This window comes from Desmodus rotundus, chromosome 2 (genome assembly GCF_022682495.2).
Source record: "Desmodus rotundus isolate HL8 chromosome 2, HLdesRot8A.1, whole genome shotgun sequence".
NCBI classification, from domain to species: domain Eukaryota; kingdom Metazoa; phylum Chordata; class Mammalia; order Chiroptera; family Phyllostomidae; genus Desmodus; species Desmodus rotundus.
In genome coordinates, this window is record NC_071388.1 from 64,578,699 (window position 1) to 64,592,916 (window position 14,218).

The window sequence follows — 14,218 nt, forward strand, 5'->3', positions numbered from 1 at the left end:
TTTTAAAGTAAATACAAGTGATTCTCAAGTTACTCTCTATATGTGGGAAAAACTTCTAGCATTTAACCATAAGTAAATTAGAAGGATTAAAAGGGGTGACATGATGATAAGATTTGAGAGATAACTAGATTCACCTTGTTATTTTATTTTATTTTTTAAAGAAAGTAGTGTTGATATGAGGAGACACTGCCAAGAATTTCCTGTAGATTATTACATAGTGAATTGATTTTCTCTAAGCCTCCAGGGACTTTATATCTAAGCATCGAGTACTGTTGAAATAATCATCTTAGTAATTTCAGCATGCATGAACACCATCTACTTTTTGAGAAAATACGAAGAGTGGCTCATGAGACTGGTAATGGCGTATATAACCTTTAATCCCAAGGTTACAGACTTGAATCTGGTCCAGAATCTCTACCTGGCACTATTAAGCAGACAGAAACGGTTTTGTAGCATCTAACCTAGACAGCACAATTTTTCCCTTTAGTTATTATGCCATAGCTACGTGTTCCAACACATCTGATGTCTTTTTTGGCCATCTAAGAAAAAATGGAATATTAAAATGGTTTTCCTTAGAGAACATATAGGAATATTAGGATACCTAGAAGGATATCCACCAAAATTACAACAGTAGTTAGTTCTGGGTAATGAGGTCACAAAAGCACGTATGCATTTAAAAGTATATTATTACTTCTATAATCAGAATAAAGATTTAAAAGTTACTTAAAAATAATCTCTAAGTTTATTAATCACCTCCCTTAACCTGTGATAGGAAGTAAAGAAATTGGATAATGTGTCCCTAACTCTAAAATCTTTCCATAAATTTGCTAATGATTAACATATAACAGTTAAGTGAACACATATCTTGAGACTATAATTTAATTGTTTAACTAAGAGTAGCTTTAAAGTAGAATATATCATGTTAGTTACCATGAGTGAACAGTACATTCTCTGATACAGCCATCCCCTCTAACACCAACATCCAAACGGTAGGCAAAGTCAGTCCTTTTCTGCTAAAATACCCCCTGCAACTCAAAGTTATTTATGCCCGTCATCACTGCCGTCTCTCACATACATTACAGAATATGGGTTTTTACTTTCATATCCATAGTAATACTCTTTGGAAAGACAGAACAAAAATTTGAAGAGAATCTTCATGTGCTTTCAAAGGAAAGACAGCTATCTTCTCTATTAATGGGGCAGCCGAAGGAGCCTGCTCTTTACCAACAAATACAGAATCAACACCACATTTGCTTGAAGATATAATGTCTACACATGACTTATTATAACACAACTATATTCTGATATTTGGATGCAACAAGTGGTTAGATGGACTTATTACTTACATCACTGTGATTTCATGATTTTTCTCTGATTCTCTGATTTTGCAGATGATAAAGTAACCATAAACTCAATAAAAAAGCCAAAAATAATTGTTATACAAGGCAGTGCTATGGCCTGAATGTTTATGCACCCCCCCCAAAAAATTCATATGTTGGAGCCTTAATACCCATTGTGATAATATTTGGAGGTGGGGCCTGTGGGAGGTAATCAGAGTTAAATGAGTTCAGGGAGGTAAAGCCACCCAGATTGGATTGGTTCCCTCATGCAGGGAAGAAAGAATCAGCGCCCACTCTGCTCCACAGGGGAAACCAGGAAGAACACTCTCACCATCACTGATCATGCCAGCGGCCTGACCTCTGCTTTCCCATCCATCAGAACTGTGAGAAATAAATGTTCGTTGTTTAAGCCACCCAGTATGTTATTCCTGTTATGGCAACCCGGAGTGACTAAGCAGGCAGCAGCAAAAGAATATATTCTAATTGATAGTAAAAGCTCAAGTTTTTAATAAATATAATTATGTCATGGGCCTTAGCAATATTGCTTCTTTACTTAAGTAAATAAATATATAAATTTCAAAAGAAAAACTGATTATTCCAACTACAAAAGTTATTAAAATTATTTTATTTGTTATTTAAACAAAAATGATTTGAATCAATACTATTAGCATGTCCTGTGTTAGCAATAAGGATCCAAAGGTCAATTTCTAATGCCACTGATTTCAATCAAGATGGAATTTAAGATATTCAACATATGCTTTACTTAACCTGAAATTAATTTAAGAAAATATAATTACTGAAGCATTTTATTCAAATTTTAGTGTATTAACACACATATCTTCAACTTATTAATGAAGTCAAAACTGACTCTATTTTTGAAGTAAGGAGCATCTGATATAAATAATCTACATAAATAATCCTAGTGTCTGACCCTACTGGAGCTAAATAGAAAGAACCCGTGAAAACAACAGCATCGACAATTAGATTTACGATTTATAATTATGTGCCAGTCACTTTGCTACACACTCCATATGCATTATTTCAGTTAAGCATGAACTAATTTTGAGACAAAGAGTCAGTGCATTTTAGAATATAAGTGTATAAAAAAGTGAAAAGATATTGTAAAATCATGAAATTACATGAGCCTTTAAAATTCTTCCTGTAAATATGAAAACAAAAATAAGATATGTAAAAAAGTTTTAGAATCTAGTCAACACACTTGAAATGGCATTTTTTTTAAAAAAGATAAGACTAAATAAGTACAGGAAGCAAGTGATATCTTAGAGATGCAATATAAAAGGTTCAATTTCAAAGATAAAAAGTCTATCAGGGAACAATGTGTGTGTGTGTGTGCAAGCAATCATTCTATCAATATTTTATAATATAATGGCATGTTCTATTTCCACATGCTTATCTGAACAATTTCATCTCCAGGAGTAATCCTTCCTTTCATCTTCCATGGTCCAGATTTTGAAATCATATTCTACTGTACCTAGATAAGCACACGACTACTTAGCATACATGGTCAGTTCACTTTCCCATTTCCCCCAAATGAGGAAAATTGGATAATTCAAATTCGAAGTCACTTGAAGGAGCAGCAGCCTCCGTATTAATAATAACAAAAGATCATATCGAAGGTTGTGGGAAAACAGTACTTCAAAACACAAACACTCACCTCAAAGTAATTACTACTAAAAAATACTCCAGGAATAAAATGTGATGTAACTTAATCTTTCATTAATTGGAAGAAATAATTTTTTTTCAGGAAGGATAGTTCTTCTGAGATTTTGCTGCTAAGACAGCCTGCAGATGTCTGCCTACTCTGAAGGGAATTTCTCTTCCTCAGGAGAAAACAGCTTAAATAGGAAACAAATAGCCATATGCTGACTGTGCACTGCCTGGCAGATGACGTAGAGAGCCATAGTTTACAATGGAAAGCATGAGGGTCAAGGGTCAGATTAATTTTCCTTAAAATCCAATGCAATCACTCAAGCTCAAATTACTTATTAAATATAAGTTGTATGAAAGAACAGGGTCTGGGATAGAATGGACTTTTAAATTTTATAATTGGTAATGTTGTGTATAAGAGAACAGATCCATAAATACTTTTCTCAGAGTTAGTAGACTCTCAAATAAAGCTAATACAAAACAAACAAAAAATACTACTTGCAAGACCATTTTAAAAGCTGGGTTTGAAACTGAATTAAATAGTGAGTTTTCATAAATCTTAGAAATAGCAGTATCTTTTAATCTTTCTAACTTAATGCCCCCACCAAGGTATATCATTCTGGGTATGCAAAGAAAAATAATACATACAAAACAAAGTTTAAAATGTACCTATGATTAGGAATTATTTTCTTTTATAGATATAATCTTCCAAAAATTCCAAGTAGAAACTTTAGGTACAAGGACTACTACATAGTTCTTAGCATTCTAATTTTCAGACTTTATAATTGGGTGGATACGTTTGACCGGATCAAAACTAAGTTTGCAAGAGAAGAGCTACAGCCCTCACGACTGTGCAAGGGTCAGCGCCAGAAGGTTGGCCAGTGCCTCCACACTGTGTCTGACCGGGTCATAATTAGGATTTAAATAAAAGTCAAATGTCCTAAAAGCAGCCAATAAATACAACTCTTTTGGTGCACTATTTTGATGTAAGTAGATATTAAAAATATAATGTAATACAAGAATATTATTATTTCTATACAGGAACAAATGTTTTAAATGACACTCCATACCTTTTTTTTTTTTTCAATGTTTGAGAGATTGACAATTGTTAGGAACCAAGAAATCCTGTTGTTGTTACAGCTGTAAAACTTGGTTTAAAGGCAAATAAAACAGAGATACATGTTTTTAAAAGAACTGCCTACAACTGTGCTGTGAAACCTGTGTCACCTCAAGACACTTCTGTCGATGCTATTACTTTGGGCTACAGCTTCACTGAGAAATCTGATGCAATCTTTGCCTTCCTGTGTCTGAGCCTTTGGGAAGAAGAACGGTTCTCATTGAACTTTCTGATACCTAAACTAAAGGGTAAAAAAAAGTAGTAACATTCTCCAAGAAAAAATAAAACCAAACTGTAATAGTAGTTTATAGATTTAACCCACATCAAATATGACCCACGTTTCCCTGCCCCCTCCCGCATTGGTTATTTGTGTACATTGCAAAATGCTTGGATTTGAGGACACAAACACATTTTAAAATGGTGAACAAACAGCAGCCACTGTTGAAAATGAATAACTAAAATACATATGAACTCAATTCCTATATATCTATTTGTATTGTGCCGAAACATGAATTTACTAAACACACAATTTTTAAAACACACAAAGTACTTATTTTTCAATATAACTTGTGTCCAAATAATATAATGTACCCAAATAAAAACATGTTTTTAATTATTACAATTAAATCAGTATAAAAATTATGGGAAGTAAACACTATTCAAACATTTTTCAAGGTTTTAAATAATTACGTTATCACTGACAAGGATCCTTATTATCAAACTATCCTTACTAATATCAAATTATATTTGATACATACACAATATGTATACATTTCTTTTTCTATATATGATTATTGCTGAATATGATCTTAAAAGTATTTTTTAAAATACTTTAAAGCACTTTTAATAAATTGTATTCAGTAAATTATAATATTATTTTTTCTCTGGAGCTTAAAAACATCTGGGAGACATAATGAGGTGTATCATTAAAATTTGTGAATCATGATTAAGAGACTACATATTTGAGTATCTTACTGGTAAAAGTTATAGAACCAACTTTTGTCAGCTCCCAATTCCATGAAGATATATTTGATGACTTACACTGGAACAGCTTTTTCCATAGCAAACTCTCAAAAACAATAGAGCATCTAGCTTAGAAAGAGAACTGGAAATTTAGGAGTGTTTTTTAAAATATCAACACAAAAGCCAGATTAGAAAAGACAGCTCTCTAAATCCCAGTGCATTCAGGCTGTCTTGATCATCTGAGGAAAACTAAAGATGTTTTAGAAAAGGAACATCTAGAGGGTAAGCATTTAGACCTTCTGTTAAAGTCTATAAGCTTTTCTGTTTTAATTCTGACAACAATCAGGTTACAAGTAGAAAATAGCACAGAAACACGAGATAGCCTTTGATATTTCTGTTGATACACACTTCATTTATAAGGAATTATAATTCTGAAGAATAAATAATCCCTCTGTTTTTCCCTCCTGATCTTCAGTTCATTACCTACCGAAAAAAGGAGATGGCCTAGGTTACCCACGTCATCTTTGTTGAGTCTCTGAATTTTTTGTCAAATGCTAATTTAAGTGTGTCTCTACAGGAAATAATTAATCTTAAATATCAATGTGTCAAGAGTAAAAAAGATGCTCATCTCATAACTTTGAAGATGACTTTATCAAAACATAGTGAATATCCTTCTATGAGTTGCATCTTTGAACTTCTTTTGCTTGCTCTACATTTAAAGCTGGCTTAAGAAAAGAAAAACAGCTTTCTGTTGAGGTTACAGATTTTATACATTCACTGATTTAGTTGTAAGACCTGAACTAAGAATCAAAGCAATATGAGCAAATACTATAATGTCATTATCAATTAACTGTGAATGGAAAAATATAAACATGGGTTTCAAGTAAACATTTTTTAAAATGTGAATGGCTACTTCTGACAATTTTAAATGATTAATTTTTTTATTCTCTCCAAATTTTGTTCTTTTTATCAGAAATCCTTGGCATTCTGCCTCAGTTTAGGTACTACTACACGGCTCTGTGAGTGTGATCAAATCATCTATATGTTCAGGGGCTGATTTCACATAATAAAATGATTGAGTTAAAGTAATCTGTCTCTAAATTCCTTTCTATTTCTATAACTTTATAATTACCTGTGATTCTGTATATTTAAGTTCTAGTGGAATGTTGGAGACACTGTTAGAGACTATGAAAACTGATTATATAATTAAAATCTTGAATGCAAATTATAACATCAATCATCATACAAATATATATCATTATGTACAGTTTCCCATATAATCATATATAAGCTTAAAATAAATTAGACCTAAATTTCATTTGTCTCTCCAATCCATATCCATTCTCAATTTCTGTCACATACTCTGTATATATATACACAGTGGGATTATTTCAAAGGAATGAAACTTTCTTGCTACCTCTTACATGTTTATTTAAAATAAGAAAGCCCAAGTCTTATTCAAATATAATACACATCCAAACAGAAATAACAATATAATCATTAGTGAGCAAGTCTTTCTTGTGGTAATTTCAGGTGAGCTGCCTTTGGTATCTGTACACAGAAGCTGAATCACTAGAGGATTGAGAGCGCACTAAGGTAGCCCAGAGAATAGAGTATGAGGCATATACAGACCTGTCTCTGGATATAGCTTACCCAAAGAACAATCTACTTCTAAGAATTACAGACAATTTAAAACCACACCTTTCAATACCAGTTAAAAGAATTTCTCCTAATGAAGACAAATGAAAAATACCCCACACTATTTCTTTTACAGAAACATACTAGATTTAATATATTTAAAAGCAACAATGGAGGGGGGAAAATCAATTTTAGTGGAAATGGTTGACAGAAAACAGCTCCAAATCAAACAAAAGTAAAATATTTCAACAACTATGTATAAATCCTAATTAAGCTCGAATAACCAGCTAGAATGAGAAATACAGAAAATTCAAACAAAGAGTGAATTATATTCATATTCAAAGCTAGAGATTTTCCTCAAGCATAGCCTGTAGTAGAGGTCTGACTTTTTATTGCCATTATCAAGGCAAATGACCCCACTCTGCCACCCCTCCCAGGAACACAGAAAGCCCATTTTACTTACTAGCTACCTCCAGCGATGCGTTGTGGCTCACAGCCTCCCCGAGGTAATTCCGTGCTACACAGATGTAGACCCCTTCATCCGGCCTACTTTTTCGTCCATGGACTATTCGTAAGAAAAATAAAGATCCACTTGGCAGCAACATTCGGTGTGAGCGAGGGTCATCTTTGTCTGTCTCCACTCTCTCCCCACCTTTGTACCACTCAATCGTGGGTGTGGGGCGGCCCTCGGCTTTACAGTTCAGTGTTGCAGGTTCTCCTTTTGAAACAATTAGGTCTGAAGGGTGTTCAACAATTCGAGGTGGAAAATCTTCCTGTCGAAGGCGGGAGCCTGCAGAAGAATTGACAAAAGAGCTTCATATTACTGCTTGAAAACAACCAAAGTCTTATTTCAGAAGACTAGGCATCAGCACTGCTCTTTGAACACTGCGTAATACTGGCCCACCCTTCTGACCCTCTTCCTTAGCTAATCTTTCTGTCCACCTTGACCACACCTTCCTTTTGACCCTCCACTTACAACGTGCTCCTGCTGCAACTTTGCCTGTACAAATCCTGCCTGCTTTTCAAATCTCTTGTCCATAAATCCTTTCAGAACCCACCACACTGTTTGTATCATGTATGTGCTTACATTTGCACATACAAATTCCATACAAGAGGAATTTGTTAAGAGAATTGTCGAGTATTACAAAAATTGGCATGACTTCCTGGAATTTCCTTTTTAATCAACACCAATCAGCACTTTAACAAAACACATACTATATACTAATGAACACTTAAATTCAAACATGTGCTGAAACTTTTCTTTATAGAAACTTTTATATCTTTCTAAATAATATAATAAAACTTTTTTAGAGTTTTTATTAATAAAGTTCATTACTCTCCAATAACTAGGTTGATATTTTAATAGACTTCAAAGATATGTGAAATGACTGAGTTTAAATAATTAATTAAATAAGTATTAAATGAAAAAGAATATTGGGTGAGGGGCCATGGTCCAGGGGTGTCCAACCCACGGCCCACAGGCCACATGAGGCCCAGGATGGCTACGGATGTGACCCAACACAAAATCGTAAATTTACTTAAAACATTATGAGATTTGTGTGTGTGTGTGTGATTACGTGTCACAATGTATTTAATGTGTGGCCCAAGACAAGTTGTCTTCTTCCAGTGCAGCCCAGAGATGCCAAAAGGCTGGACACACCCCTGTACCTACCTTATGTATTACACAATAAATAAAGTTCTGACAGTAACTGTCATGAAAATATTTTGTGTCTGTACCTTATTTTCCCAATGAAATTATAATCTCTAAAAACAGATCAGCTTCATATTTTTAATACTCCTACCATGGGCAGATTTATAAACGTCTTAGAGATTTCTCAAATTCAAAAGCCCAAGGCTTAATTTCACTGTGCTCCAAACCTTGCTCTCATATAGTGTTCCAATCTCAGTGAATAACAAAAAGTAAAAACCAGTCTTCCTTGACACTGCCCTTTCAGTCCTCTGGTCCTCCCCCAAATTTCTCACCAATTCCTCAAATCAATCTACTCACCTCTGTCTCTACAGCCAGCTACCATCAGGAATCAAATTTCTACCAGTCCCCACCAGCATTTAGGAAAGCTCTTAAATAGCTTCACTTCAATGTAGCAGACGAAGGCTTTGAAATGTAAATATAATTTGTGTCCTCCCCTATTTCAATGGCTCTTAAAATAAACACATTGCTCTTAAGATAAAGTCCTTGACAAGACCTACAAGAGCCAGAGTGTTCATTCCCCTCTCCAGCTCTCCAGACCTCCTCCTCCGTTCCTTTCTCTGCTTTCCTTACCCAAGCCTTCTGTTAGCTCTGCAAATATTTTGAGTTTCTGCTTTCCACAGGCCTGTGCCTGCCACAGGGTCTGAGCCCAAGATGATCTTTCCCTAGTTTACATACACCCTTCTTTCAAATCTCTGTTCTCCCTGATCTTTACAGCAAAAAATAAACACTCTTACAACAAACCTATATAACTACCTTGGTAAGAATGATCAGAATTACAATGTAAATTTATTTGTCTGATGCTTGGAAAACTGTCCGCCTTTTCCACCACTCTGTGAGGTCTGTGGGACTGTCGGAGTCTACTCACAGCTACCTCGCTTACACTTGGCAGAGTGCTGAGCGTACTACAGGTAATCAGTAAACGTGTGTTGACTGAATAAAAAATGAATAAACTGTTGACAGGAAAGGTCTGTTTGAGTGGAATGATCTTAAGCTTAATAACCATGCATTTTACAAAGAGACTTCAAAAGATTTTTTTAAATGGTAACCAACATACACACTATTTGACCTTCACTAGACTGTAAATTCTACATGGAGATTATTTATATCTCTAACTTTTAACTACTGCAATTAACATTTTTCTTAATGAAATCAATAAATGAATGATAAAACTAAGAGATCTATTATTTGCTTATATCTACCATGAAACAACTATATACACAGGGTCCAGCACAAATAACACCCCTTTTTTATTATAAAATCTTTCATTATAAAATCATAAGCATGTAATTCTGTAATAATATCATATTCAAGCACACCATGTGACATTTGAGGTGAAATGTTCAAATTAAAACTGTAAATTATCACACCCATATTATTACCCTATCAACCACACTCAAGCAGACATTACTTCTGCCAAACTCTCTGTATGTGTGTATATGATTAATAGTTTTATAAGCTAAAATACTGAGAAATAGCTTTAGTTTAGTGCATAGTATACAGCATATTATAAGCTCCTTAAATAAAACCAAGCTCTAAAAGAGGAGAAAATAAACCAGCAACATGAGAAAAAAATAACATAGAAACGCATACTCTCTCACAAAGGCTATAAAGTCAAATTAAATTTAAATTGGATTTTAGATTATTCAATTACAAGTACTGTAAAACTTAACAAAGTAAGGCATTATAATATAGTACTGGCCTTTACTTTGGCTGTAATTATGAAAGGTGGATGCTAATCAGAATTAACTGTGGAGGTAATATATATTTAATTAAAGCAAATTTTATTTTAAATTCTAAAAGCCACTTTAGATAGGAAAAAGGGTACAGAGGTTGCTGTGAGAACACAAAGACAGACTACCTAAGCAAGGCAGAGAAGTTATCCTGACACTCAAAACTTGAGTCTTGCAAAAAGAGTCAGGAAGAAAAGAAGGGAGATGATTTCACTCAGAGGCACGGTGACGAAAGAACATGGTACACTCACTTGCAGGACCTGCAGGCAGGTCAGGGGGGCCTCAATGTAAGTTCATGTCAGAGATTAGAAAGCATGGGCCTGAAGAAGTAACTAGAAGAGATAACGTGATGGGATTTGTGCATCCAGCCAAAGTTCAGAAGCCTAACAGAAGGCGGCGGCGAGGGCATTTAAATATTTTAAGCAAGGGATCACATGATCAAGTTTGATTTTAAAGAGCTCACTATTGGTAGTGTGAAACTTGTACGTAGCAGAAAATATGCTAGAAAGGGGTAAGTTAGGACACTTTTGCACTCTTCAAGCAATAAATTCTGAAACTTGCCCTTGGGTACTGACATAGGGGAGAGAGAAAGAAGCATCTAGAGATGCTTAGTTCCAATATTAACAGGATCTATATGCACTGGCAATGTGGGGGAAACGGACATGAAAAATGCACAGGAGGGAGAAGCCGAGAGCAGGGAGATTCCAAGTTTGTGATCTGGGCAATGGGTGAGGGGCAGCCCCAGTGAAGGAAGACAACGCAAGTGTGGGGTTTGGTAAAAATAAGGACAAGAGACAATTTATTCAATATGAGACATGGAGAGTTTGAAGTACTTTTAGAATATTCAAATGAGGAGAACAAGCTGCCAATTGAATATCCAAATTCGACCTCAGAAAAGAAATCTCAGCTGAATCAAGCTGGAGACTGAAACCATGGAAAAGAATAAAACCATCTAGCGGACTGTACAGAGGAAGTAACAGCCAATTACAGAACCCAGAGATCCCCCTGCCGTCTCCACTCAGGGGCAGCGCAGGGCAGGACTGCGCCTAACCTACAGCTGCAAACAGCAGGACCACAGCCAGAATGACTGGGGAATTAACGCAGGCCCAAGATTTCACCAGGGACTTTGTAACGCAACGTTCAGTAGAAGAGTTCCAGCAATATAGACAGCTTTATATTCTACCTGAGGGCCACCTTTTCTAAAACGCTCTTTGGAATATTCTTTCCCTCAGATTGTTAATAGGTATTTCTAAAAAGAAGAGTTGCAGCAATCAAGGTCTATTTAGTCTTGCTAATACACATTGTGACTAGCCAAAAGGTAAAACATACAATATTTCTCAAATTTGTTTGGCCATTTAACTCTTTTTATAGGACATCCCCACTGATCATTTCTTCTAAGGAACACCTTTCAGAAAAAAATACACCTTATTACCATATAAAGTAATCTGAAGAGAATGGATAGTGATAGCAAAGGAAAAAAAATGAGTTGCTTAACCATGGAGCCAACACCTTTGCAAATCATAACAAAAAAATGAAAGTTCACACTTTTCATAAGGCATAACCTTCAGGAAAGAAACTTTCCAATTCCAAAGTGATCTGTGTAATGAGTGACTGATCAACCTCAATCACAAAAATAATAAATGGCAATCATCATTACTATAAAAACTATAATAAATTTTTCTTTATTATCAAGTCTAGGCAGGAAAAATGGAAAAAAATAACTCATATTCATTATCCATCACCTCCTTTTCACAACATCATCTTTATGGGGTGGGTGGTGGTGTATCTGGTGTCCGCACAGGGGAACTGAGGCTCTGTCATTGTTCAGCACGAAAGCGGAAGGGCTGGATTCGGTCCTGGTGAAGTTCCAAAGCCTTGCTTATTCCAGGTATTCCATAAATACTACCAGGATTAATTTGTTAAAATTTACAGAGAAACATGCCTTCTCCATTCCTGTTTCCAACAGTGGAAGTATTAATTCTGATTATTTTTAAATGGTAGACAACAAAGAGCAAGAAGCAATCCTGATGACAACTGCTGTTCTCTTCCCACACATTCGTGGGACATCTATCCACCTGGAACTCAACTGATTTCACAGTCAACTAATTCAGTAAAGACCTTCATGACAAATAAATGGGGACAGAAAGTTTCCCTACATTGTGTCATCTTCTCTAAATGCAATCTTGCATTTTTTACTAAATATCCTCTTATTATCAGTTTATAATAGTCAGAGAACTTCAATTCCTACCCACTGTGTGCATAATTAAAATTCAATATCACTGGTTCCCCAAATTTTTCCACCAATACACTTTGATGGAAAAGTCACTAAACTTCTACCAATAACCTTGACTTACTTTCCCAAAGGAGGCCTTTGAGGGAGTTACTCCAAGACCCAAAAGGGAGAGCGTACATGAGTCTCAGGAGAGGGCAGAGGAAGACCCTTTGTGATCACAGCCTTCCCTCCTAGAAGAGGTGTGCACCAGCATGCTCACAAACCTCTCTAGGAGATTATTGACTCGTTATTCATAAAAAGCATTCTCCCTTCCATCATAAATGCTGAGTTCCTATAAGCCACCATATAACCACCACCCTAATTATGCTAATTTGGGTATTTTTTAACGCAATAAGATATGAGGTTTATATTATACTTGGCAAAACCAACTTCCAGTTTTCATCTACACTCTGCATAGGAGCCTTAAGAGAGGGTAAAAGAAGAAAGGGACTGACGGAGCGAGGCTTTAACAAGAACTAGGATCATAATGTCAGCTGCCCTTGGCAAGACTCCTGGAAGAGCCTTGGGAACATAACAGCACTGACTCAGGCAAGGCCAGCATCAGGGGAAGGCGCATGGCGGGATTCCTTCCACAACTGCCCGCTAAAAGATAAAATGTAAACTCAAGTGACTGAAATATCTAAATATTTACACAACCACAGCTGGAAAAAGATATACACATAAGTGCTAAGTATTTCAAAGAAATATATCACAGTCACATTAGATTTATGATGAGGAAATCAAGCTCCTAGTTGGATGTAAATGGTTCCTCCCTTTTCAGACATCACATTTACAGAAATACAAGCAAGTAACCATATAAGAGACTGATCATGTTAACATTCTGTTGAGGTAGGTAAAACACACATACATACATAAATTTATTTTTCTTTCATATATATGATTTTATTCTTTTTTCTCACATGGCAATAATATTTATCTCAGGGTTTTGTTTATTCATGTTTTCAAGTCCATTTCTTCACAGCAGATTGAGTGAAACTGTTTATTTTATTAACAAAGTCTTGTTTTGATACAAGTTTCTTTCTTGTATTCTTTGGCAGGTAATATTAGAAAACCTAAAATGATTAAAAGGTCCATTTATATCACATATAAAAGATCTGGCTGCACAAACATGCTTGTGAAACTGCTCGCAGCAGAAGAGAAACAAGTGCAGTGAGTAGCTGACAGACGCACGATGAACATTAACAGACAACCTGGTGACACCTGTCCAAGACAGGGGCAGGGGTATGTGTACTTGCCTTGACAACACATCTGTATTTGTAAAAGAATACCTATGTTCTCAAAGGAGTCCTGCCTCTTAGCCTTTTTATTTAAGCCCCATTTACATTTTAAGGAGTAGACAGCCTCCAATTATTAACATAAATCCTATTGTGGGCACCAATCCTATAATTTTCCTGTCAGAATTCCATCCTACAAGGAGATATTTGTTAAAAATAAGAAGACAGCACCCATTAATTACTCACTGTGGAGAGAATAGACTTAAATATCCTCCACTGAGTTGTACACATTTCCCCAGTGCTCACACTTCCTACTGGAATAGGTATAAAAACAGGCCATAGACTACAAACTAGGGAGTTTCACCTGAAATTATATGGAGAAAAGAAATACAAGTGAAACAGAATGCATTAAGATAACTACGTGATTAATCAATGATTCGTGCAACTTTCCTTAGATACTATGTTTAATCCTAATTTATTTTCATCATAATTCTACCCTAAAGATTGGATGGGGGAGTGTTTTTGCCAAAATTTAGAATAATCT

General features: G+C 35.3%; 1 protein-coding gene across 4 annotated transcripts in view; it reads right to left on the reverse strand.

Annotated features, from left to right (window-relative positions):
* Positions 1 to 14,218, reverse strand: part of ROBO1 (roundabout guidance receptor 1) — a 400,095-nt gene that overhangs the window by 320,770 nt on the left and 65,107 nt on the right. For all 4 annotated transcript variants that reach the window (XM_053918273.2, XM_053918271.2, XM_053918272.2 and 1 more), the window contains exon 2: positions 7,190 to 7,516. In XM_053918273.2, the coding sequence (XP_053774248.1) occupies positions 7,190 to 7,516 (327 nt within the window). The remainder of the gene's footprint in view (positions 1 to 7,189; positions 7,517 to 14,218) is intronic.